A 27,901-nucleotide genomic window follows, 5' to 3' on the forward strand; every position below is an offset into this window, starting at 1 on the left:
TCTTTCTTATTTGTTTGTTTATTGAATTTTATCTTCACTTGCAATGTAAGTTCCAGGTGAGTAAAGATTTCTGTCTTGTTTTTTGCCAGAATGTCAGTTTGCAGAACAGTGCCTTATATACAGCAGACCTGTAAATATATGTTGAATCAAAGAATGAATTATGCATGTCTCTCTTAAAAGTTTGATCATTGGACTCATTAAATATTTTGTGTGGAAAAAGTGAAATTATCCACTGTGTTTTAAAAATATGACTAAACACAAGATATAAATAAACACAAAATATAATGTTCCCATGCTTTAATATATATAAAGGCCTATTTACTTGTTTGTTGTGCCATGTTTAGGGTTTTTTTTTAAATATATTTTTCTTTTAACAACTAGCAACATAAATGTGTTTCTTGATTCAATTCTTTCAGATCAGATTGTTTTGTGACAGAATTTTAGTTCTGTGTTTTTAGATCAGCTAGATCAGGTGATGAACTCTTCTCACTTTTCCAGCTTCTATTGCTTTCCAGAATCTTCAGTCAATAGAATGAAATTACAGCTGAGAGGAAAAAAAATACATATGCTTCATATATATATGATCTTTATCCAGATAAATGGATGGATCATCCCTTTTCACAGATAGCTTGGCATATGTAGTGCTAATAAGTATCAGTACTAAAACTTAGTACTGATAAAATAGAATTTGTTCTTATGTAGTGTGCTTTCTACCTATGTGCATGGATATGTGTGTGTTTGTATATGTGTGTGTGTGTGCATATTTGTATTTACTTTCACATCAATTAAGATCCATTCGATTTTATAAACAACCCAGGGAGTTAGCTATGCCATTATCCTAATTTCACATTTCTAAGAATGAATACTTAGAAAAAAAATTTGCTACAACAAATGCATCACAGAGACCAAAATCAAAGCAAGCCATCCGTAGTCATAGTCACTAAATATAGATTATCTACATTTACATGAATTTCTTTAAGTCCCGGATTCACTAGGCATTTTTTAAATTCAGAGGATCTTAATCACGTCTAGTGATTCTCAGCTACTTGCATTTTGACACCAGACACATGATTCCTGATGATACACACATGAGTCACCATTCCTGGAAGCCCTTAGAAAATGGAGGGTGTCTCAACACAGCAGAAGTATGTTTCTCCCCCTTGCTCTGGGTCAAATGTAGGGACAGAGAATTCAAATTAGAAAGAGGAATCCGTGACACACACCCACAATGTCCTTATTAGCAGGGCCAGCACACAGCAAGCCCTTGGTAAAGTCTGTCACAGAGGTATGCAGTGTCTGATATCATTGCTAATGTTACTGTTGTAGAACTTTCACCTGAAAAACCAGCCCCTTCCCTGTGTGTCCCTCTAACAGTTCCTTTGCAGACACCAGGCAGATGAAAAAAGAAAATGTTCTCATTTTGGGGACTTTTACCTGATCCAGAGAAAAGCAGAAGTGCAAATATTTGTTTAAGAAATATCAGTAGATCCCTTAGTGATATAGATGTTACCAGTTTATAACTGGCCCCTAGAAGGGGGCGGAGTTTCCGGGGAAATTTAAGTGCACTTGCTTTCACTTTGCAGCAGTTCAGAGCTCTGGGAACTTCGGGAGAAGGTAGGTGACCCTGCTACCTGCAGTGGGGCAGAATCCCAGTCCTGCATCTGAAGCCTGAAAGCCTCCCATTCTGCCTCCCTTTCCCCTGTCCTTAGATCTGTTGATGCCTTTTCCAGCCACAAGTCCAGGGGCATGGAACTTGGCACTGGTGTGTGTCCCCAGGATTTCTGCAAATTGGGTTGTTTAGGGGATTCTTGGGGGCAGGCTGGAGGGGGAATTTAGCCATCTTCTGATAATCTTCACATCTTCCTTCCTACTGTCTTTTTCCTTTCCTTGTCTCTCTCTCCATCCCTCTACTTCTTACTTTTTCCTGCTTTTTCTCTGGGATAAGTGATGTTTTCTCAGTTTTGTGTAAGTTTGTGTTGTCGAAATGAGGCTTTAAGTCTCCACCCAACTCAATCATTGTAGCTCCTAGGCCCATCTATGTAGGAATTGAGACTGCTGCTGTCCCTTTGTGTAAAAACCTGGGCACTGAGAATCTAGGACTGAAAATTTAAAGGTTAAATCACTCTCTGTTTCTGAGCGAGTCCCACTCAGCAGTCCAAATCTCCTCCTGGCTGCAGCCCAAACCTCTTCCTGGCTGCAGCTCAAACTTCTTCCTGGCTGCAGCCCAGGTTCTCCACTTCTTCCTGTAACAGGCTGTTAGGGTGTGGTCCATTGGGCTCTCCTGCTCCTCTTCTCCCTGCCTGCCTCTGACTGGTTCTGGGTCAGACTCTTGCATCTCTAATGTCCAGTCCAGACAGAGCTCCCTGGCTGAGAGAGAACTTCTCTCTCCTCCCAGCTGCTTCAGATCCAAAACTTTGACCTTGGTCAGTTGCTGTCGGGGTCTTAAGCCCCCTTGCTCTTCTCGACCAGCGACAAGGGAAGGGGACACTCCCCCACAAGGTCAGACCAGGATAGGTAGGGCCGGCTGACCGCCTGCTCCCTGCCCTCGGGGAGGAGGACAATCAGACACGTCAGGGAGACCAGTCAGAGCAGGAACTTGTTTATTGAGAAGTCACACAGCTTTTATGTAGGGTGGAGGCTAGGCGAGAACCAATCAGCTAAAGGTCAGCAAGGTACAGGGGGTTCACGCAGGTGAGAGTCCCATAGGACTATATGGCAAGCACGAGCTGATCACTTTCACGGAACTGTTGTTAACCAATCCCTGACGGTGGCCCGATTTATCGTCATTAGCCTTTGAAACAGCCTTTGAGCCTTGATCTTGCTCACTCGCCAGGGAGTAAGAAGTCAACCTGAGTTAGTTAACGTGTCATTAGTCCCAACAAGTTGCCATGATCAATCTTTGGCCTAGGAATTAGTAGCCACCTTTCTGAAATGCCATCCTGAGAATTGGAACTTATTCTGACCTAAACTAAATCTGTTTGTATTGGGAAAGATGGGGAGAGTGTGAACATAGCACCTTTGCCTCATTGAGGGATTTGTTCTGGACTTAGAATCCATAAATAAAGAATATTTATTTGTAGGGGACCCTAGTCCACCTGACTTCTCCCAGCCACTAGGTGAGAATTGGGCAGCTGAGAGCTTGAATTTCCTTGCACAGTCCTTGAGCTGCTTTGTTCCTATGTGAATCTACAGCCCTAAGCTTCCTGCAGGTGTTGTTAGATGTTCCTCCCTGTCCCAGTCCAGCCTCTTCCACACGTCCCACTCAAGGGTCATCCTAGAAACCCTTTTCCTCAGTGTGCACGCCTGTGCTCTGATCTAATACTGTCCTCTGTGTGGCTGTCAAAATATGAGCTGTTTTACAATGTATAGTTTTTATCCAGTTGTGTGAAATAACAGATATGGAATGATGAACCTGGATTATTACTGTGCATTTGTGTGGGGGGGGTGGGGGAGGTAGGTGCATAGGAAACACAAGAGATAGAGCACAGATGATCAGCATGGATATTGCATTGGGTTGGGAGATTTCTCTCTTTCTCCCTCTCTTTCTCTCTTTCTAATCGTTTTTATTGTGCTATGGATCTAACCCAGGGTCTTGCACAAGTTAGATAAAAGCTCATCTGCTGAGCTACATCCTCAATCCCAAGGTGTGTTGTAAATTGTAATTCGGATGGACATGATAGGCCTATAAGTAGTCCTTCCAAAAGTTTCAGAATCCTTGGTGTGGGATTGTTCCAGAAGGGAATCTATCCTTCTCAAAAGAACTTGTATTTTTTGACCTGCAAGCCCCTCATGGAAGGTTGGGGTTCTGTATTTTCATCTGTCCCTGAGGATCTGGATAATCACATGTGTGTCATTGTTCTTCAGTTTGCTCTGTTCTCCAGGCAATGCCATTTGAACTCCTCAAGCCTGTTTGTTTTCAGGGAAAATTCTTGCTGGTCATAGAGCTAGCATCCCAGGTTACCCTTTGTCAGAACACGGAGAGGCATGTTAGAGCATGATCGGATGCATAATGGACCAAGAGATTTCCAGTGGCCCGGGGGGCCGGCACTAGGATCAAACCCACCTATGGTTTCCCTGGATGAAAGAATCATCATGTAAATCATAACCTGCATACATAAAACCTGTCTTTTTTATTATCATATCACATGTAATATTTGTCCAAGATTACATATTATTGTCTGAGAGTTTGAAAAATATGTATAGGACAGCCTGATTTAAAATACAGAAAAATGTATATATATATATGCACATATATGAATTATTAATACATATATATAATTTGAACTAGATAATAAACAGTAGTTAGTTTCAATTCTGAGCCCCATGAGGAAAATCAGAAGGTACATGACATAAGATGTTGCTGGTCTCTGAATAGCATGATCCAAAGTGTACGAGTTTGTCCAGATAAACCCAACTACGATGTATAACTATAAAGCTCTAACAAAAAAAAAAAAAAAAAAAGCAGAGACATTGAACAATACTACTAATGACAACAGGAACAATGCTGATATCTGTCCCCATTGCTTAAAAGTCATTATGCTACCTACTTATTCTGTTTTATTTCTCAAGCTGTAGGAGTCTTGTTAAAAACGTCTATGTACATATAAGAATATACCACAGGGAATCTCCACAACATGCACATCCACAAGACTGGGATCCTAATTAGAGTAAGATGTATCCCACGTCTGTATAAATTCATCAAAATAAACTCTGCTGCCATGTATAACTAAAAGAACAAATAAAATAAATAAAAATGTGAAAGCTAGAGAAGGAAAAAATAAACTAAAAAAAAGAGCCAAACAACAATAAAAGAGAGACTAATAAAGTATAGGAAGTGGGTCAAGAGGAAGGGAGGGAGAAGGGGAGGCATGGGGAAGTACTAGGGTATGAATCTGTCAAATAATGTGTCCATGTATGAACATGAACATATGCAATGTATATATAATATAAATATATATAATGAACTAAAGTAATAATAATAAAACAGAAACTAGTATAGTAGATCAAATGGATCAGAAGGAAGGAGAAGAAAGGAAGAAAAGGTAATGAAAAATGATATTTATCAAATTATATTCGTATATAAACATAACACAATGAATCCCACTAATCTGTATAATGTAACAATAAAAGTAATAATAAGTATATGCCAATGTGCATAAAATAAAAATCCATCTATGAGCCAGGTCCTACTGTGGGAAGGTCATATATAAAGTTCATATGTGATTTAAAGGTATGATTGTTCTCATTTTAGAAAAAGAATACCAAAAGGGTTATGGTTATAACACCAATTCAATATGCTTAAGGAGTGGAATATTAAACCCACTTTTCAATACTTCATATTGATTTTTGAAGCAGCCTCAAACTTTTTCAGGGACTTCCTGTTTAGTTGGAATATTACAGCCTCCACACCTGGGGATGTCATTTAAAAGGTGCCTAGCTATAGGATTCTTTGTCCCCTTCTCTCCTCCATGTTTATTTCTAGAACAAATCCTAAACTCCTGAATGAATTCTTAGGCCAGAGAGAAGCTCGTAATGTACATGCATATCTCCCTACATGTCACTCTGCTCATGATGTGTCTTTTCCTCAGTACACTGTGTCAGAATGGAGGGCTCCTATGGCCTAATCTCTCTCCAAAAGAAGCCAGGTAAGCCTGATTTCCAACTCTTACGTATTAGTGTGCCCTTGATAGCTAGCTCAATTCCTGGCCAGCAGGAAGCCTTCTATTACAAATTGCTGAATCCTTGAATCCCAATCTATCCACAGTGGCACTGAAGAGCATCTCTGTGACCTTGTCCATCCATGAGTTTGTGGCTGCTGTGTCTGCAACCTTAAACTATGAGAATGAGGAGAAAGTCCCTTTGGAGACCTCCTTTGTGTTCCCCATGGATGAAGACTCTGCTGTCTATAGCTTCGAGGCCTTGGTGGATGGGAATAAAATTGTGGCAGAATTACAGGACAAGATGGAGGTACTGGGGATGGGTATCTTCTCCCTTCCTTTTACTTTAATGATTAATGTGCACTCCTTAAGATCTCATTCAAATGAGCATTTAGAAGTTAAGTGGAGGGAAAAGCATCCAACACCAGTGTTTTATGTGAAGGATGCTTTTCCCTCCACTTAACTTCTAAATGCTGATTTCCTGAAATCATTTAGGAGAGATCAATTAGAGGCATTCAAACTATAGCTGTGAGTTTGAGAAGACATATCACTTTCCCTCTTTAACAGTCTTTGTTTTCTGCAGTCCTGTCTTTTCATTTGATGTTACCTTTCTTTTTCATCCCTCCTATTTTCTTTAGGCCCAACACAACTATGAGAGTGCCATATCACAGGGCCACCAGGCCTACTTATTGGAGGAGGACTCATATTCCAGAGATGTCTTCTGTTGTAATGTGGGGAACCTCCAGCCTGGTTCAAAGGTGGAGCTCACCTTGAGGTATGTGCAGGAGCTGTCCCTGGAAGCAGATGGGGCCCTGCGCTATGTGCTCCCAGCCATCCTGAACCCTAGATACCATCTCTTTGGTAAGTACCTCTCCCCTTTGAATAATAGTGGTGGCATAATAGGAAATTCCCTTTTTATTTATGGGGGTGCTAAAAAGTGTTGGCAAGGGAAACTGAACAAAGGTCACTTGTTATAGGACAGCTTGTGGACAGTTGCCTTGATATGAAAACTCCTGTAGTGCCTTTGGAAGACCTTTCCTACACACTCAGCATGGTCGCCACCATCAGGTCCCAGCGTGGCATCCAGAGGGTCCACTCCAACTGCCCCTTAAGTGCTGTTGAGTTCCTTGCAGATGATAAGACTTCTGCCCAGGTAATCAGTAGGAGAGGACTGTTGTTGCCAGGACCCTAGGCCTTGGGTCTTGACTTTGCCCAACCCCTCCTGTTGGTCCTTACTTTTCCCTGTTAACCCAGAGGGAGATGCACTGTGCTTCCTCCTCACCCAGGATTAATGTCCTCAGTCTTCTCTTGATTCTCCCCTCTGCTCCTGGTCATGCTCACTGGAGGTGGAAACCTGTGGCCCTCAGTTCTGACCTCAGCTCCAGGCAGCAAAGGGTGATGGTTCTAACCTTGCTTCCTTGCTGGTCCCTAACTCAGGTTTCCTTGGCTGAAGGACACAAGTTTGACAGGGACGTGGAACTCCTGATTTACTACAGTGAAGTGCACAGCCCCCGAGTATCTGTAGAGATGGGGATGCCTGAAAAGAAGCCAGGTATTTTCTTTCTCCCTTTGTCTTTACCTCCTGGGAGGTGTCTGTCTATCTTGGAATCACCGTGAAATATCCTCACTTCCATTCCCTTTTCTCAGTAGTGAACATATCAATTTGAAATACTGAAAGAGCTTCACTACAGCATGCAAAGTGGTCAGTCTTGGGGGTTCCTATGGTGTTGCCTTATAGGCAAGTTTAAGTAAAGCTGGGTAAAATGGTATAAACAGATAAATTCACAACAGAAAACAGTCAGTTATATACATGTGGCAATCATCAGTTTTAAGAGAGATGCAAACACAAATAATGATGTGACATTTTTCCTTTTCAAACCTGAAAGATTTCCAAATTCAATAATGCCTAATTTTTCAAAAAGTATGTTGAGTGACACTATTATAGATTGTTGAAAAATAATTTGTTTTTATATTTTTTGAGAGAAACCTGTTCATATAGGTGTGGCATAGTCAACTTTTTCATTGTTGTGACTAAAAGACCCGACAAGAACAGTTTTAGAGGAGGAAAAGTTTATTAGGGTTCTCAAGGTTTCAGAGGTCTCAGTCCCCAGACAGTCCGCTCCTCCAGGCTCAAAGTAAGGATGAACATCTTGGCAGAAGAGTGTGGCAGAGGGAAGCAATTCACATGTTGATCAGGAAACAGAGAGACAGACTTTACTTGACAGATACAAAATATATACTCCAAAGGCACATCCAGAATGTCCACCTCCTCTAGCCACACCCTACCTGCTTTCAGTTATCACTCAGTTAATTACATAAGGGGATTAATTCACTGTTTGGGTTAAGGCTCTCATAATGCAGTCCTTTGTCCTTTAAACCTTCTTCTATTGTCTCATACATCAGATAATGTATGAGACACATGGGGGATGCGTCACATCCAAACCATATCATAGGCGAAAATAAATGACCTTTGTGCTAGTTCCTATCTTTGCAATCTCACCAGAGGAAGTATATATAAATATAAGTAAAAATGCACTGGGTATGTTTTAATAATAAATAATAATGTTAGTAATATCAAGGATCAGTAAAAAAAAAATCACAATGTGTTACTTTGTCTCAATATACCATGTTTTCAGCAACTTGATTAGTTATTATGCAGCTACTAAAATAATGTATGTTGACACACTGAAATCATTTGGAAAAAAGACCTCCAAGAAAGTGTAAGTATAAGAAAATTAAGCCCTACTGATAGATTACCAGTATATCATACCACATGTATTAGAAAGAAACATTGAAAAAGACAAGATGTACACAAGTGGTGACATCAAATTGAATTTTTGATTTCTTTTTAAAATTAAACAAATACCTTATTGGTTAATTGATCACAACTACATATACTATCACCTGCACTTATTTATTTTTTCATTTTGATAAATATAAATAAAATTTTAACATTTTAATCATTTTAAGAGGAAAGGTCAATGGTCTTTATTTTTTTATCTTTTACAATAATCAACAGTGTCCCTCTCCAAATACTTTTAACATGCTTTGCCTTGGTTTCTTAATTTCTTTTTTCTTTTCTTTTTTTTTTTTTTTTTTTTTTTGTGGTACTGGGGATTTGAACCCAGGGCCTTGTGCTTGGGAGGTAGACACTCAACCAACTGAGCTATATCCCCAGCCCTCTGGTTTCTTAATTTCTAACACTCCATTTTATAAATTAGTAAATTGGGTTTCTTACTGAGTTTTTTTCCCCTCCTTCTTTCTAAATATTCCTGAATACATATGTGGGTTTTTTAATAACTAAAGTGAAATAACTGAGTCAGTCTGTTTCTTTGGCCTTCCCTGCTGCTTCCATAAATCATGGCAGAAGAGATACTGCCACTCAGCAACCTTTTCCACATGAGTGGAATGGAGGCATCCTTGGGGACAGACACATTCACAGTGACAAGGTTGGACTAGGCGTTTGCTTCTGTGACTACAACTGCTATGAGGACAGTTCCCTGGAGTCAGCATCCACAAGCCTTCCCAGGCTCTCACTGCTGATGTGTGGCCATGGTTGCTTCACGCTTAAGCTTGCAAACTGGCACTTTTGGGGGAGGCCTCACTTGTCCAACCTTTTTTCCATAGAACCAGCTTTCCACGCTGAGATCACTGAGGACCTTCCAAGTGCGAAAATGTTTGCTATAACCAGTTCCTTTCCCATGAAGCTGCACACTCTGTCTTTGTATATTAGTTACCTTTCTTTTCCTATTGGTGAGCTCCTTCTTAAGTGCCCAGGAAATATTCTACCAGCAACCTGGTCTTTACCTAGGACTATTTTAAACCACATTTTCATAGTGTCAGATCTTAAAGATAAGGAATAAGATTTCTCTTTCCTCTCAAGATATTTCCCTGTTCCCATGTAGATTTTCTGAGCTGCTCCCTGTGACTAGTTGTGCCTGTCATAGAGAATGAAAGGAGAAGTGCTTATCAGTCTTATGAATTCCTTGCAGCAGGTGCCTCTTCTTGGTCATATATTTGGGTCAGTTGACTTGATGTTCACACACATACAAAGATACAAATGAAAACCTTGAGTGGCAGCCTGACTCAGTAAAAACTTTCTGCATTGTGCCACATGAAGCATATGAGTATAAGAGGAAAACACAATACATTATTTTTTTTAACTTAGGATGGGTTTGTTAATTATATTAAGAATATAATTTTTAGAATTAAGTTTTAGATTTAACAAAATGATTGTAATATTTTAAAATAATTTTATGTAATTATTACTAAAAGGTTAATGTGAGTTAAGCCATCAACTAAGTTCCTTAAGGTTATTGTATCACTTAACCAACAAAACAATCGTATTAAGTAGGTATTCTTATCTTGATTTTCAGATGAGGAAACTGGAGATAGCAAGTGGCAGAACTAACATTTGAAATACCTTGTTTGAAAACAAGGAAGCAAAGATTGATAGAGTTAAAGATAATCCGAATGAAGCTGAAAGAATTATAGTAGCTAATATACATTCAGTGCCCACCATGTATCTGGCAGTGTTCTGAAGAGTTCCTATGTACTATGCCCATCATTCTTGTTCAACCTTTCTGACTTCTCAGGACAGTACCAGTCCCACAACACCCAGGTGTCTCTCATTACAGAAAGAAATCTACCTTACCCATCAAAACAATGCTGCATTATATACTCAGATGTCTGGATTGTGTAAACCCCAATTTTTTCAACCAATCTTCTATCAAATGCTTTTGAGTGAAACCCACTACACTATCTAGCCTGTTTGATTAGTGAAGTATCCCATGATAAAGAGATGAAACTGAAATGGGTCTCATGGTCATACTGAATCCCAGGATTACTCAGGATCTAATTCTACCATTCCGGAATCAGTTTATAAAAATAGGATAATGGTATGCAATTCTGTATCCTCTTATACTCTCTGAACTTTAAAACTGGAAGCAATATTAACCCAGTTATTCTCATTTTATTTCCATCTCCAAACTGATGTTTCAACTCCAGCATGAATTTTCATTCACATCTCAAAGTGAAATCACCACTATGACTTTGACATCATACCCATAAAGAGTGGTCTCCTCCTGTCTCCTCACACCGTTGTTTGTATGAAGCTATTTTAGTTCACCATGATTCCCAAGGTTTCCCTTTCTTGTGGGGAGCATCGATGAGTACTTCACACTAGTGCACTATTATAACTATTATTTGTGCCTACTAACCTTTACCCTCTCTCTTCTCTTTGATAACTGATCTATTTCTTTATCTTTTATATGTTTATAACTCACTTTGATCCCTTTGTAAGAAGGGAATGAATAAGGATGAAGCACAGGGTTGTATATTTTTGAGTTTTTCCTATCTTCTATTGAGTTCACTACAATTAATTCTTGGGGACTTTAAGGTCCTTGAGTTCCTTTCTTTCCTCACAGGATCTTTATTCTTTTTGCATAGATAGTTTAATGGGAGATCCTTCTGTCATGGTGAGTTTCTATCCAGACATTCCTGAAGATGAGGCATCTGTGACCTGTGGAGAATTTGTCTTCCTGATGGACTGCTCAGGAAGTATGCAGTGCCCCATGAATAACCAGGACCGCTCTCAGTCACGCATAGAGGCAGCCAAGGTATATCCAGTTCCTTTTCCTGAGTCAGTCAGACAAGTGAGAATGACTCTGAGGGGTTCAAGTGTGGTCCCTTTGGAGGTGTAGGGCTGTTCTCTATCTGAGCAACAACTGGCATGACCACTCTGAGTCTTGGAAGGTAATGTGGCATGAAACCAGGGTGACAACCTGGAGCCCCAGGAGTTGGCTTGGCAGGGTCTGAGCATTTCCTCTCACTCTCTCCTCATCTCCTCTTCCCTTCAGGAAACACTGATTCTGCTGCTGAAGAGTTTGCCTATAGGTTGTTATTTCAACATCTATCAATTTGGATCTTCCTATAAAGAATTCTTTCCGTAAGTCTCTCAAAAGGAAAGAAAATAAATACTTTAAAGGGAGGAACTATATTGTAAAGGAATTACTATTATCAAAAGCTCATTCCTTGTTCCTAAGACCAATTCAATAATGAGGACATGGTTTTGAGAAAAGGAAAAGTTTTATTCCTTTGCTACCAGAGGAAAGCTAGGAGACTCCTGTTCCACAGACTGTGATTCTGCCCCTCAGGGAGAACAGAAATTTTAAGAATTTCACTCTAGGTATTCCCTGATGATTGTGATTCACTTGTTAATTGGGGAGATAGCCATTTCTTAGATCTTCTGGAGCCTTCCTGAAGTCTGAGTTACTTTGTTCCTATTGTGAGTGTAATAACTCCCAGCCTAGGACAGGAAACATGTAGTCCTCCTTCCTCCCCAGGTTAGGGAAGGGGAGAAGGAAAAGAGGAAAAGAAAACATGTCCATTTAAAAATAATCCTCAGTGGCAGAGCAGCAAGGGCTATATTCAAAACATGAGGTGGACCACTGTTATGTTACTGCAGGATTGACCTGGGTTTTGGGGATTTCAGGTGGGATTTGTATTAGATGGGGATTTCTCAGCAGCAGGCAATATGGAGTTGCCACCATGCAACTGGGTGCTTTTGTTTCTCTCAGGAAGAGTGTGAAGTACACTCAGCAAACAATGGAGGAGGCTGTGGAAAGAATTAAGCTCATGGGAGAAGACCTAGGGGGCACTGAGATCTTGGCCCCACTTCAGAGCATTTACAGGAAGCCCTCCATCCCAGGTCACCCCCTGCAGGTAGGAATTGGAACAGACCTAACAGAAGGACAGAGAAAATGAAAGAATCGGTGTCCCTGAGCTTCACTGCAGGAGTTTTACAATATGGTGTGTAATTGGAAGACTCTATCTTATAATAAAGAGAAACCAAGACCCGAGGTATTTTTCTTCTCCCGCTGCCCAATCTGGTGGACAGTGGAACTGCCTTTGTGGAGTGCCCAAAAGCCTCCGACGGAAGTCAGTATGTGCAGGAGCCCGAGATTCCCATGCTTTCAGCAGTCCTGTGAGGACATGGTGGCAGTGACAGGGAACAGGGGGACTGCATGCCTGTCTGAAGAACCCTTTTAGTCTCTGGAATGTAACAATTGGGGTTTTTAAGGACAACTGCTGATAACTTACAATGAAATTGAGGATTGATGTGTGTTTTCTTTCTTTATACAGCTTTTTGTCTTCACAGATGGAGAAGTTGCTGAAACATTTACTGTAATTAAAGAAGTTCAGTCTAATAGCAAGAAACACAGGTATGAACTGAACGTACTTTCTGCTGGGATTGACAGACCCCAGTAGTGCCACACGAACACTTCAGCCCCATGATTCCAGTGTAGACACTGCCTGCAGAGGAATTAACCATCCTAAAATTGTATTCCTACCAGCTGAAAGTTTATTTTTCTCTACAGAAACAAATAGTAGTTTTCCAATTAACACCGACAACATAGAAAACGCATCGTCCCTTATTTTCCTGAGTCATTGTAGTTGAAAGATTTGATTAGTATGTTTTTCTTTATTCTACACGTCTTTAACAAAGTGAAACAGGAAACCACACAAATCGCTGTGATCCAGCTTGATGAACTATCACAATGAGCACAGGGAGTGGCCCTCGCACAGGTCTGGAGCTAGAATGGTATCTAACTTCTCCCTCTCCCCTTCCCTCACGTCCGTTCTCACTCACAGCCCACCTGTAGCTCTCCTGACTTGTAATTCCATGGGTCGTGTCTCCTTGTTTTCAGTTTAAAATAAGTGAGTGATATAGTATGTTTTTCTGTCTGCATATATTTTCTTCTTGCATTCTACAGGATGTTGAGATGCAAACATATGTTGCCTGTAGCCACAGTTAATTTTGACTAGTGAGCATTATTCCATGGAATAACCATAGCATAGTTTCTCTTGATTCAAATGGTGATGGACTTTGGCTTGGGTTGTTCAAGGTAATGCTGCTGTGAACATTCTTTTATTCTTGTATTTGCATTTTTTCACCCACGTGTTTGTAGTTGACTCTCCATATCTACAAGTTCCATATCTGTGGAATCAATTTTTAAAGTAATATTTGTATTGTATTAGGTATTATAATTAATCAAAAGATGATTTAAATTATATAGGAGGATATGTGTAGGATATATGAAAATACTATACCATTTATACAAGGAACTTGAGTATTATATCTGGAGTTTGTTTCCACTTGGGATTTTGAAACTAATCCCCCAGGGATATGGAGGGAAGAGTGGATATACATGTTTATATACGTATATATTTATTTGAGTAGACAGAGTTGCAGAATTTGGGGGAAATGTCAGACTGTTTCCTAATGGCTATAGTCATTTAATTCACAACATCTTCACAGAAGTTTTCAATTGCTTCATTTTCTATCCAAAACTTAGTATCATTGGTCTTTTTAAATTTTAGCCATTGTTTTTTGTGTGTGAAATGATATCCTGTTATAGTTTTAGTGTACATTTTCCCACTGGCTCAACTTCCTGCATAATTTCATCTGCACTGGTCATTCAGTTTTCCCCTTTTGTGATATAGCTTCAAGTTCCTTTATTAGTTTTTCTTTAAATGTTATATTGCATGTTAGATTACTTTCTTACTAATCTAGTTTCTTTCATGGTCTGAATGCAAGCACATTGTTGATTATATGTTCCAAAAATATGTCTTCTCGCTATATAGCTTACCTTTTTACTCTCAAAATTCTATCTTTTGAGTGATGGTTGTTCTTAATATAATTTAATTATTTAGTCTTTTTCTTTCTGATTAGTGTTTTTTCCCTGTGTGTGTGTGTGTGTGTGTGTGTGTATGTGTGTGTTATTTAAAGTCCTTTCCCATCCAACATAATGAAGTTATTTTCTTTTGTTCTTTTTATGTTTTGTTATTTTTCTTTCATATTTAAATAAGGAACATATCTGTGATTTATGTTTGTGCACTGTGTAATATAGCAGGTCGTGTTTTATTTTTCTCATGTAAACATCATTTTTTTTTCCATTTGTGGAAATTTTGCATTTCTCTCAATGATGGACATGCCCTGTTTTCACAAGTAAGCATCTGTACCTGTGTGAACTGTTTCTGGATTTCCTGTTCCTTCCGTGGTCCATTTATCTAGACATGTGCCAGTATTACACCATTTAAAATAATGTAGCTTTATGTTTAATCTTGATTTCCAGTAAGTTCTCTACCTTGTTCATTTTCAAGGTTGACTTAGTTATACTTAGGTCCTTGTATTTATAGTTTAGTATTACCTTGTCAATTTTTGCCAAAAAAAAAAAAAAAAAGGCTTAGATAGTGATTAGACTTGCACTGACTTTTTAAAGTCAATTTTTGGAGCATTTAGTATTTACTATGCTGAGTTTCCACTCTATTTACAAGGTACATTTGTCCCTGAGTTATCTGTGCAGCACTGGTTCCATAACAACACTGAGTTACTAAAATCAGTAGATGTTCAACCCCTAACATAAACGACATAGTAATTGCATAAAACATATATATTCTCCCATAAACTTTTAACCATCTCTAGATTACTCATATCTACTACAATGCAAATGCTGTGTAAATTGTTGCTATACTTAGTTACTTAGGAAATAATAACAGAAAAAAAATGATCTGTACCTGTTCAGTACAGACACAATTAAAAAATTTTTTTTCATCTTCTGGTGACTGAATCTGCAGATAGAAAACTTGTAGATACAGGAGGATGATGGATATTTTCCCTTTATTTTGGTATTTCCTGATTTCTCAAAATATTTGTTTCCAGTAATTTATTTATATATTTAAACCTATGGAGAAGAATAGAACAGGAACATGTCCTTCACCTAGGTCTTCCAATTGTCAGCCTTTGACCGCATTTCTTCACCTATGTCATTTAATTTTTTGTCTTATTTTTTATCGATGCATTATAATTATATGTAATGGGGCGATTTGTTGTTGTCACATATTCATACACACACATGATTAATAACACGATTAAACAATATAATTTTCTATGAATTCTTTTCTGAAACAATTGAGAGCGAGTTCCCCATAGCATAATGACCTACCAGAGTAAATGCATATGCATTCACCTTTCACACACAAAAAAGAACATTCTCCTAAATGGCCACTATAGAACGACTTAATTTAGGACATTTAGCCTTGAGGTGATATCATATTCTACCATAAACCATTTTTGCCAGTTTTCTTTTTTTTTTTTTTGCGGTACTGGGGATCGAACTCAGGGCCTTGTGCTTGCGAGGCGAGCACTCTACCAGCTGAGCTATCTCCCCAGCCCTGCCAGTTTTCTAATAATTTGATTTATATATTTTGCTTCTGTTTTAGAGACAAATCCAAGAAGAAATATTTTATTTAGTTATGTTGACTCTTTTGTCTTCTTTACTGGAATAATTCCTCAGTTTTTAATTATCTTTATGGCATTGACATTTTGAAGAGAACTACACAGATATTTAGTAGAATTGCAGTTTGTATTTATTTGTTTTGATTCATGTTTAGGTAATACTGAGTATTTTTGGCAGAAATATTGCAAAAGTAACATTGGGACTGGTGATGTTACCTTTGACGAGTTAGTTAAAGCGTACTTTGGCCAAATACATTTTAAATTTAGTAAACATGTTGCTTTCCACAAACATTTACTCAAATTTGTTACTTCAAAATTGTCATTACTATCAGTGGTAGCAAGTTTTTTTGTTTTTTTTTTTTTTTTTTCCAAAGCAGTGATGGGATTGAATCCAGGGCCCTGCACATGCTAAGCAGTTGCTCTGCCACTGAGCTATGGTAACTTATACTGTCAGCTTTTCCAAATTCATTAGTAGGCATCCTCCTGTAGTGAAGAGCATTTGTTTCTCTCTCTCTTATCCTGCCTTCCTTCCTTCCTTTTGTTGTATCAATAGGTATTCTTGACTTCTTCCATTATTTTTCAGTGATTTAAATGGCATAACTATCATCATCCTTTTAGATTCTCAAATTTTCCAGATTGGGGCAATGGGACCCCTTTTCATGCACCCCCATGTCTTTTCCACATGTCTCTTTGATGTTTGAATATTTCCTCTCTTTCCACCCAGATTGTGCAGACTGACCTGTCCCTTCCCAGGCCTGCAGTGAAGCCTATCCCAAGAAGCCCTGTTCCTTTCAGTCAGAATCATAGGTAGAAAGCAGCATTGAGTGCTGCCTTTGCTTCTGACTATTGGGCTGGTACTGATTCTAGTATTTCAGGGAACAGAAGTGGCAAATATTAAAAAAGAAAAAGAATCTGAAATTTTTACTGATGCCCAAATTTCCAGTGCAACAACATAGCATTCTTTCTCTTTTTCCCAAACTCCATGTTTATGTCTCCTTTCCTCCATGGTAAGAAACATAATTTTCCACAAAATCAGTGAATTTGCTCATTTCCATAATCTAACAATATATTCAAAATACCTCTGTAATAGTTTATTAATTCTCTGCATAGAGGTCTTCATTTATTTTTCATTAGTTCTTTTTCCTTAGGTGTTTGATACTATTTTAAGTAGTATTTTTTCATATTTTTATTGACTAGATGTTTATTTCATTATAGAAATTGATTTCCATAGTATTTGTTTCTTACATTGACTTTATATAATGACCTTGCTTCATCTAGATATTAATTCTAATGGTGTACTATAGCTTTATAGCTGTTCTTTGGATAATCATGTTTATAAATAATCTTGGTTTAATTTTTCCCCTTTCACTTTCTTGTACTTTTATATCTCTTCCTTTCTGAATTTCCCTGGAGAGGAACTTGAATACAGAACTGAATAGAATGTCATAACTGACATCCATACCTTATTTTGGACTTCAAAGGGAACCTGTTCAACACCATCTTCTTAACTTTAGTGGGTTTTAGTTCCTGTTTTATAATTATCAATAAGCATACTAAGGAAATTCCCTTTTATTCTTGTTTTCAGTGTTCTTCTTTTTTGCTTGTTTGCATAATTAATATTACTGAATTTCATCTAATACATTTTATGCATCTCTGAAGTGTCTGATTTTTATTCCTTATTCTTTCAACTTGTGAATTGTAATGATTATTTTTAAAAGTTAGATCAATCTTCCTTTTCTGGAATAAACCCAAATGAGTTTGATGTACTCTGTCATATATTTTTAGATTCAGTTAGCTCATAATTGCATAGCATTTTTAATGTATTTTCATGACAATAATGGTATATATTTTTTCCTTATAAAATCTTGCCATACTTTGATATTAAAATCTTATTAGCATAATACAATAAGCTGCAAAAGTTGCCTATTTTTGTATTCCATACAATTTCTTTCTTACATGTTTATTAGAACTTACAGTGAACAACTGAAACTGGAAATTTGGGGGAATGCTTTTTATGATTTTTTAGATAATTCATTTTTTGTGTCCTTATTTTTTATTAGAATTTGAATATTTTAACTAAAATTTTAATTTCTTTGCAATACATATTCTACAGATATCACCTTACAGTGTCACATAATGTTGTAAGTCTGTAATGATACTGCTACCTTCTCATTTCTGATGTTAGTCATTTATACCTTCTCTATTTTTTTCACATAGTTTATTAATTTCATGATCTTCCAAAGATCACTATTTTTGTTTTTGTACCTCTCTATTGTATGAATTTTTATTTCATTATTTTCTGTTCCTCTCTTCATCATTTTCTTTCATTTAAAATACTTCGGTTTATTCGGCGTTCCTTTTCTAACATCTTGAGATAGATGTTCAGATACTTAATTTTGAGACCTCCTTTTTGTTTCTAATTCAAGTTTTTAAAACTGTAAATATAAGTGTATCTGTAGTTAAATTCTGAATTTGGACTCATCATTTCTTATTTGCAACTTTTTGAGAATATTTTCTAATTTTTATGAAGATTTCCTTTTTTAAATAATTTTTTAATATGTGAAAATACATTTTATTATTATTCTTTTATCATATAACTTTGAATACACCATATTGCATTTTCTCAAATGGAAAATGAGAGGCAGATAACTTTTCTCTTTGAGTCTCTCAGGAATCTCAATATCTTTTGGAGATATTTTTGAAGGATTCAGTTTCTTACAACATCTGTGATACTGTCCATGAGGATAACAAGGACACTTAGTAGTAAAGTAGTTTTTGTCATGGGTTCTTGCTCAAGGTGCTTGTCCCTTCATTCTTATCTGATTTTCAGCACTTATCATGTGTTTCTTCATTATTGTGCACAGGATCTGGTTGAGTGATAGGGTTTTTTTTTTTGGAGTACAACTTCTCATTTCTCTGGTTGTACATGATATAGAGTCACAGCATCTGTGTAATCATATATGTACATAGGGAAATGATGTCTTTCTTATTCCACCATCTTTCCTTCCTCTTGCTCCCTCCTCTCACCTCATTTCCCTCTATATAATCCAAAGTTCCTCCATTCTTCCCTCTCCTCCCTGCTGCCCCGCTCCCACCCCCTCCCCATTATGTATCAGCATCCATTAATTGGAGAAAACATTTGGCCTTTAGTTTGTTGGGGATTATCTCACTTAGCATGATATTCTCCAACTCCATCCATTTACCTGCAAGTGCCATAATTTTATTCTTCTTTATGACTAATATTCTATTGTGTATATATACAACAGTTTCTTTATTCATTCCTCTATTCAAGGGCATGAAGATTTCCTTTTTAATCTTATGTTATTCACAAGCACATTGTTTAATTTCCCCATATTACAGATTTTCTGTATTCCTTTAGTTATCATATATTTTATATAAATGTTCATAGAAACTCTTTAGTCCTCTAAATTATATCCTCCCTCCAGCAAGTTTTACTCTGCTCCGATGGATATGTAGGCTACAAGCAGAAAATCTTGATCCAGTTTTGATCTAATTAACTTCAGTAATGGTGATGGCCAATCTATTTCTAATTCTCCTCTGTGTCTTGGATGTAGTCCTATAGGGTTCTATTCAAAAAGCTGAGAGGTTTTCAGAGACACTGTTGGAAGCCTCAGTTGCTGCCTTTTCTTTTCACTTCAACCATCCGTTTTAAACTTGACACTTTCCTCAAAGGGTAAATGGACCTCAGGTGCCAGGCCTATTGCTCTTGGCTTCCCCTCCTCTTGGGGGTCTTGGTTCTTAGCTTCTTAAAGTCTTTGTACACAACTGACTCAATTGTCTTGTCTTTACTGCTTTCAATTAAATTATTTAAAATATTGTGCATAGCTTCTCCACTGGCCTGAAACAACTCATTCTAGCATTGCTGGGATCAGAACAGACATGGGAAGTTTTAATTCACACATATGTGAAGCTACATGTTTAAGTTCTGGTTCTTCGTCTTGCTAGATATTTGGAAAAGTCAACTAATATCTCTAAGTCATGGTTTCTTTACCTGAAAATGGCAATACTTATAGTAGTGCTTACCTTGTAGGTTTACTGTAAGACTTGAAAGAATAAAACTATATTATACAAACAAATCAGGAATTGTCCTTGACACAAAATAGGTACTATATACACTTTCTCTGTTTTTGCAGTTATTATTTTTATTATCATCCATATGAATCATTTTAGTGAGTTCTAGGATTTTTTTAGTTTAGTTTTTATGAATAAAAACATTTAAAATTATGCATATTTGCACCGTATAATATGGGCTAGAGTTTAAAGATCATAATGGAAATTTAAAGGTGAGGTCATAAAGAGATTGGCCGTATGTGATCCATTTGGAGAATGACCCCAGTTAAGTCACTGCAGTTCCATATCTGGTCCTTATTCTCACAAGTTCAGAGCATTGATCCTAATGCTGATGCCATTTGAGGATGATGATTCACTCAAACCCATGTCAAAAGACTAGTACACAAGCCTACACTCCAGTGTATTAGTTTATGATGAAAACTTTCATTCCTGCCTTTTATAAGGCTTATATTAGTATTATTAAGGCATTGTCTGTTTATATACAGCTTTGGGAAACCAAATTGAAGTGAGGAATCCTTTCAGTCAGTACACGGGGGCTACACCTGGATGAGAATATTTTTCTTAAGAGCAGGAGGCATGCTTCCACACCCTAAGTCTTTCAGGACCAACACCATGCCTTAACAGTACCAATCAGGCACTGATAAGAGTTTCTAGTTTTTCCTTGGTTTGCTAGGGGAATCTTGCAGTCAGTCATAGCAGTATTCCAATGCCAAGTCTACCATTTACAAACGATGTGATCTTGCACAGATTTCTTAAATTCTTAGGGTCCCTGTTCTTCATGTGTGAAATGAAACACAACCCTGTCTCTGAGGAGACTCAGGATGATGCAATCATACTATTAATTTCCCCAAATATACAATATGCTCAATTAATGGCTGCTCTAACAACTTTGCTCAAGGAAGTACACTATCTCATCATGTAGTTTTCACCATTAAGTATAAATTTTATAAGTTCCTGTGTCTGACCTCCATTCATTTACAATTGCAGATGTTTCTCATTTGGCATTGGAGAAGGTGCCTCCACCAGCTTAATAAAAAGCATTGCTCGAGTGTCAGGGGGCACTTCAGAGTTCATAACAGGCAAGGACAGGATGCAGTTCAAGGTGAGGGGCAAGTCATGTGTCCAGAGGTGGGCAATCCAGACTAAGTATGCAACATGGGGTGGGGGGACACTGCTGCAAGGGCAGGAGCCTAGCTTGCCTCTTGCGTGCGTTTTTCCAAATCCCAAAGGCTTGGACTATATTCTTATAGGAGCTGCTTTGGGCCTTTCAGCAAATGTTTCCACTTTAGAGAATGGCAACTGACCCTAGTAGCTGGAAGCTTGGAGACAAGATTCTGAAAGGGCTTGAGCTGGGGATGTTACTCAGTGGCAGAGTGCTTGCTTGGCATGCATGAGGCCCCTGGGTTTGATCCTCAGCACCACCAAAAAGAAAAAAAAAAAAAAAATCCCTGAAAGAGCTTTGGGTTTTGTATTTAAGTGCCCAGACAGAAACTAAGAGCTTTGGCTGTCCCGTTTATGACTCCGGGTCTGTGCTTCAGGACTTCTTTTAGTGGTAAATTGATATTCCATTATCAGCATGCACAAGGAGAAGCTGTCTCTGCTTCTATTTCTAAGCTCCTCTTTCCCAGTTGCTGCCATGTCTTCTCTAGTTCCATTCTCCAGGGATCAACTTTCCCTAGCATATCCTTCATTCACATTTATGCTGTTAAATCTCTCAACCTTAGCTTCCTCATAATACAAGAGAAATAATACCCATACCCCAAGATAGGATTAAAGGATTAGGCATAATATGTATCATAGAGCACCTTATATATGATAAATATTGAGTTATTATAGCTATCCTCATCCTTTTTTGTTTGTTTATTTCCTTTCCTCCATCAGGTTCTTAGGTCCCTGAAGCACTCTCTACAGCCTGCAGTAGAAGACATCTCTCTGAGCTGGAATCTGCCTCCTGGTGTGTCTGCCAACATGCTTTCTCCAGAACCAACTGTCATCTTTAGAGGTCAGAGGTTGATCCTCTATGCCCGACTCACTGGGATGATGAAGGTGAATCCTGGTTCTTGTTTTTCCGGTCAGAGTAGCTCCTGCCCTGACCGTTGCATTGAAGTTGATTGATGTATTAGGATTTTAGTAAGAGATTATAACTGCCAGGTAGAGCCAGCCCTCTATCTTCCCCATCATTTCAGGTCTCTGATTTCCTGGGATACTTAATTACTACTCAGAAATGATAACGTGCTGAGCTAGGGAGCTGCTCCAGTTCTGTTCGCATTCTCTGTGATCTTTTCTTTTCATCACTTCTCTTCTTCTCCAATTTGCAGGAAGCTGAGGCGACAGGAGAAATATTCCTCAAATACATGCTCCAGGGCAAAAGATTTGAGGATAAGCTGACATTTTCTCTACAATCCAAGTCAGATGCTGAGTGAGAATTGAGTTTCCCTGTTCTTTTCCCTTCTTCCTGGATATTCCCACCCTTCCCTTCACTTCTCTTTCATGCCTTTCCCTCCTGTCCCTCCCTTCTTTTTTTTTTTTTTTTTTTTTCTGTCCTTCTCCCTGGTTGGATTCCTTCTCTTGACTCTGGCTTACAATTGTGTCCTTAAAGTCACTCTTCCTGTGTATGCCACTCTGTTCTTTTTTCTCTCCTCTAATTTTTCTTTGCTCTGTTATCCCTAAATTTTAGAGCACCTAGTAACTGGAGTGTCGGTGGTTTTCTCCATCTCTCTGGAAATTTCTATTTTTCTTTCAGCTTCACTATTCACCGCCTTGCTGCTAAGTCCTTCATCCAGACCAAAGACCTTGGTCTCAATGAGACCCCAGCAATGGACAAAGAAGACATATTGAAGATCAGCATCGAATCTGGAGTCATCAGCTCCTTCACAGCGTTCATTGCCATAAACAAGGAGCTCAAGCAGCCAGTGCAGGGGCCCCTGGCTTACAGGCAGATCCCAAGGCCAAGTAAATTTCGTAGAGGCGTAATTAGGCCATGTCAGTCCTTCACAGGTGAGTTTCATCCCAAGCATACTTCTATAGACTAAGGATCATGAATATCTGAACTCAGTATTTTAAGAAAATTGTGAAATATTTTAAGCTAAATCTTTTTAAGACCCTCTACATCTAAAATTTCTGCCCAGTGTTAAACTTTTCTGTTCAACTGAACTAGAATATGAACCACTGGCAGACAGATTTAATACTAACGGGATAGTGACATACAGAAGGTGCACATAATCATTGAATAGTCAAGTAGTTTAAAAATAAGGCTGATTTATCTTCTTGATAATGAGGTGGCTAATGATTATCTAGATGACTGATGTTTGGAATGACCTGAGACTGGAAGTGATAGAATACAGGACTTGAACGAAAGGTAAAGATGCGGAGGAGTCACTGGGGGTAGTTGGAAAATGGAATACATGGGGAGACATAGAAACATCTGTGAAGGAGGGTTGAGGGTTCAGTTAAGTTTGGTACCTCAACTTATTTTGTGAGACCACATGACTAAAAAAAAACCTTGGCTTGTGTTTATCTTTTCAGCAACTTAGGCATAAGGTTGAAGTAAATGGACAGTTGGGCTAATTTTAATGTTGGTATTTTTCTAGAGAGGTGTGATTAAAGGAAATTACCAAAATGAGTTTGTGATGTTGATAAGAGATTTGCTAGAATTGGACATGAGATGTAGATTAAACACAGAATAAAGATGGAAGGAAGCTGATATAAAGGAAAACAAAACAGGGTTAAAGACTTAAGTGATCTAGATGAAGTCAAAATTCAGATCAAACAGGAAAATTTGGGTATTATATTTAAAAGTAAGATATTTTTTCAATTTATTTTTGTAAGTAGAACAATTTTTTGTGATAACAAATCCATCATGACTTAGGAGGGTATGACTGAAGGAGAATAGAGCCCAAGAGAAGGTGAAACACCTGGCTGTCTCTATGGTACTGAAATCCCTCAAGAGGATGGCAGACCTTGGAGTGGAGTGGAGTCTATTGTATGGCTTTCAGATTCCTCAGTGGATGATGGGAGATGACCAAGAGGTTGGGAGCTGACAGTAGTATGGACATTTGGGAGGTACCAGGTAAGGGTGAAGGAATATTGTTCTGGGCTGAAGAAGTTGCCCAAGCTGGATAGTTGGAGTACAGTCCATTGAACAACAGCCAAGTGAGAGAGATGGAGGGAAAATAATGTCTTTGGAGGATACATGAGTTTTCATTTAAGACTTAGTTGGAAGGAGCCTCTTGTAATGAAAGTAGAGATGTAGGAAAGATTGTTTAGCCTGTGTCAGGGGCTAGAGAGGACATAATTGAAAGTAGAAAGAGATCTGAGAGGATGAGGGTGTGTTCAGTGATGGGCAATGGGAGAAGAATGGCACAGTTAGGGTAGAAACTGTAGCTGATATGGATGGGAAAGTGTGTGTCTCAAATCATCCTCAGACTTTATTATTTTTGCCTACTGCAGACAGCAAGGTCAGCTCATTGTGGGTATTGGTATTTTTCAGCTTTTCAACAGAACTCAGGCTACAGTGATTATTTTTATCTATGGTCACATGGGATGCAGCATTCAGTGCTACCATGAACTATCAGGAGAATGATTAGCATCCCCATAGGTCTATGAATCACCATGGTCTACAGTCTAAGTGAGTGTCTCTCCAGAGCCATTTTCTCACCAGTATTTGTCTGTCACACATATAGCACAAATGCCATGTTTAAGAAGAAGGTCATGTTTAGCAAGATTTGAGGACCAGGAGACAGAACACGTGTATTTCAAAAAGGCTCTCCAGGTTAAGAAAATAACTCATTCTTCCAACAACAGGACCAACTTGCAAAGTGATCATAGAGGTGAGATGGGTCTTAGTTCACTTCTCTAATCTACCATGTAGATTCTGTAGTCTACCACATAGATGAATGGTATGATTTCTAAATCAGCAAAGCCCTTTCCCCCCTCTACCTGCATAAGCTTTCTGGGCCTGGAACCAGCAGAACTCTGCTTTCACCCTGATTGGGCCCCCATTTTCCTGCTTATCCTTCACAAATTGGGTTTGAAGATAGATCTGTGTGCTGTCTGACCACTTTATCTCTAGAGCAATCTTTCAGCAGCCTGTCTCTGAATCCTGCAGCCTATTTCAGGCATGCTCAGAGTCCAGAGCCTCAATAATATCCTGTCATCTCTTTTTTTTTTTCTATTTTTCCTTCCAAGTGGTTAGAGGCACTGAACTTATGCAGCTGATTGACCTCCAAAAGGCAAATGGGTCTTGGGATCTGAATAAAGATCTGACTAAGGTCCTAGGTGTGAGTTTGGAAGACCTGCTTGCTGCACACCCTGCCCAGGTGAGATTCAAAGAAAACAATGAAATAGGTATATTTTTAAGTGAGTAAAGTTTGTAATGAGGAGTAGGATGTGTATTGGTCACCTTTCCTCACTGTAACAAAAGTATCTGACACAAGCAATTTAAAGGAGGAAAGATTTATTTAGGCTAAGAGCTTCAGAGGATTTAGTCCATGGTCAGCAAGCTCCATTGCTTTGGGTGTGAGGTGAGGCAGAGTATCATGATGGAAGGACTTGGTAGAGTAAAATTGCTCAGTTCCTGGCAAGAGGGAAACAGAGAGAAAGCAGGGGAAGTGGGGTGGCGAGGGGCAAGATATAGTGTCCCAGGCATGTACTCAGTGACCTACTTCTTCCAAAAATGTCCTGCCTTCTCCCAGTAATCCATTCAAATTATTAATCTATCAAATGAATTAATCTACCGATGAGACCTGAGCCCTCATTATCCAATCATTTCCTAAAAGCTACATCAGTGCTTTGTTGCATCGAAGAACAAGTTTTGACATCTCTGGGGGACATTACAGGTCCAAACCATAAAAGGGTAGATCAGGATCCACCTGAGAAAGCAGAACACGGGGGAGCCATAGACTTAGTTAACTTCTAAGAAGTGGAGGTGGAAAGTTTTTCTGGTGATATTAGAACAGAAATAACAAGAAATGTATGGGCCAGCTGGTAGGAGTTCACATGAAGGTTACAATCAGCTTACTGGAAACAGGAAGAGGGGAGGCAAGAGTTTGGCCTGAACTGCCACAGTATTGTTGAACTGAGGTCAGAGAATCGTAAGAACATTCCCCTACATGTGTTTTTCAAAAATAATTGCGACCTTTGTTTTTGAACCAGGAAAACCACATGGGAATTCCTGATGCTCTTACATGACCTCCCTTTTTAGGAAGAATTGAGGGAACTGAAAATTTGATCTGAATTAAGACTAGTCAAAGAGGACACCAAAGCTTTTTACAAATTTTAAAGTTCGTGATATATATGAGAAATTTCCTTTATCTACTGACTCTACAACCTGAAGTTTTCAGGAGCAGTAGGTGAAACTCACAGGTGGCAGTCTTCTGATGTATGGATGAGATTTTCTTTTGAGGAGTATGATTAGAATCAGACTATTCAGAATAAGTCACACCTCAATCATTTGCTGGAATACTAACTTTGAGCACTTTATTTCACCTCTGTATGAAGCACTTTTTGTAGATTAAAAATGTGGTTATTGATAATAACTCATGCCTTCATTTGATGGAGGGTAACAGGATTCAAATTTTAAAACATGGGGAATGATGTTGGCTAACTTATACTGTTATATTGTTTACGTGTACAAATACTTAACAAGAAATCCCACCATTATGTACAACTATAATGCACCAATTAAAAATGTGGGGAAAAAAAGTGAAGATGTTTTATAAAGCCACCATTCATGTGTTTATCTTACACAGCTGGGTAATCCATGCATGCGTGTTTAGGGGTCTCCAGTACAGTGCTGGATTTAAAGCTTAAGAACTTTCTATCCTAAGACTCAGTAGACTATTGCCCTGGGGTTCATGGCCTGTCATTGTGCTTTGCAAGTGATAGATAAAGTGAAAGGGAGACCAAATAATTTCATCTAGCAGCAATTTGGGGCTGGTCAGTGAGAAGGGAGTAATGCTCCTTGCGTGTCCTTGAGGGGCTTCCTGCCCGAGCCTGGAGTCTTCAGAGAAGTCTCTGTCTATTGTACAGCATGTGGACTCCTCAGCCTGGGCCACTGTCCTGGCTGTGGTTTGGCTGCACACCCATGGTAAGGACCAGAAGATGGAATGGGAGCTTCTGGAAAGGAAGGCTGTGGCCTGGATTCACATCCAAGCAGGTAAGAGCCCAATTCCAGGGCCCTTCCCTTCCCTCCCAGGAGAACAGCTCACAGATGTGCAGCTCTGGCCCTGGCAGAGGGTGACCACAAGAGTCCTCACTGTCATTTCCCCCCCTCCATCCTGGTCCAGATAATTTCTGGTCTCTCATTAGTCCTTTCCTTGGCAGGAGGAGGGTAGAATCTTTGATTTGAGGTCTGAGAGGGAGTGCTGAGTAAGGAGGTAAAGGAACATGGATGGGGAGCATGGATTGCTAGAGGGACACAAAGTATACTTACTCTCCTCTCTCTCTCAGTACTAAGCTGAGTAAGTACCTGACTGGACTTGGAGAACCTCCTCCTTGGATATTTATTTTATCTCACCGCTGCTGGATGGTTCTGGGACTAGAGAAGATTAAAGGAGAATGTGGGCATGAGGAAGAGAAAAGTCAGGATTATTGAGGAAAGATAAAGTAGGAGTCAGGATTTGGGGTCATTGGGAGAAAAGTCTTCCTCTCATCTGCTGTCCCCGGTCCTGACAGTTCTTTCCCCTCATCACAGGCTCCATGGTGCCCACGTTTGTGAAAGCTGCCAATGTTCTCCTGAAGTCATCTGTGGATCCTGCTGTCTTTGCTCCCTGAGGATGCCTTCCAGCAAAAAAAAAAAAAGAACCTCTCCATGGCAATCAGCGCTCCCTTCACCATCTCTTCTGCTGTGATG

At 38.9% G+C, this 27,901-nt stretch overlaps 1 protein-coding gene across 2 annotated transcripts; it reads left to right on the forward strand.

The window, feature by feature from the left end:
• The first annotated feature begins 1,564 nt into the window (after nt 1-1,564).
• On the forward strand, nt 1,565-27,901 carry LOC124960196 (von Willebrand factor A domain-containing protein 5A-like). Of its 2 annotated transcripts, XM_047518818.1 has the most exons (18): nt 1,568-1,614; nt 5,589-5,645; nt 5,765-5,967; nt 6,296-6,518; nt 6,635-6,810; nt 7,095-7,209; nt 11,106-11,275; nt 11,516-11,604; nt 12,236-12,380; nt 12,801-12,880; nt 21,037-21,151; nt 21,931-22,095; nt 22,368-22,468; nt 22,793-23,046; nt 24,732-24,878; nt 25,237-25,367; nt 27,079-27,205; nt 27,743-27,901. In XM_047518818.1, the coding sequence occupies exons 2-18, from the start codon at nt 5,603-5,605 to the stop codon at nt 27,820-27,822; spliced, it is 2,364 nt and encodes a 787-aa protein (XP_047374774.1). In that variant the 5' UTR covers nt 1,568-1,614; nt 5,589-5,602; the 3' UTR covers nt 27,823-27,901. The 2 variants fall into 2 exon arrangements, 1 of the variants encoding a protein (XP_047374774.1); XR_007104046.1 differs by lacking the exons at nt 25,237-25,367; nt 27,079-27,205; nt 27,743-27,901 and adding an exon at nt 23,918-24,118 and having other exon boundaries at nt 1,565-1,614; nt 24,732-24,869.

The sequence above is a fragment of the Sciurus carolinensis genome, chromosome 11 (genome assembly GCF_902686445.1).
Source record: "Sciurus carolinensis chromosome 11, mSciCar1.2, whole genome shotgun sequence".
Lineage (NCBI taxonomy): Eukaryota > Metazoa > Chordata > Mammalia > Rodentia > Sciuridae > Sciurus > Sciurus carolinensis.

What these genes read in the sequence shown, in the direction of transcription:
- LOC124960196 (XM_047518818.1), top strand. Translation starts at nt 5,603, where the DNA reads ATGGAGGGCTCCTATGGCCTAATCTCTCTCCAAAAGAAGCCAG. An exon ending in CACGCATAGAGGCAGCCAAG is followed by an intron (nt 11,276 to 11,515) that starts GTATATCCAGTT and finishes TCTTCCCTTCAG; the next exon opens with GAAACACTGATTCTGCTGCT. An exon ending in AGGACAGGATGCAGTTCAAG is followed by an intron (nt 21,152 to 21,930) that starts GTGAGGGGCAAG and finishes TTCCTCCATCAG; the next exon opens with GTTCTTAGGTCCCTGAAGCA.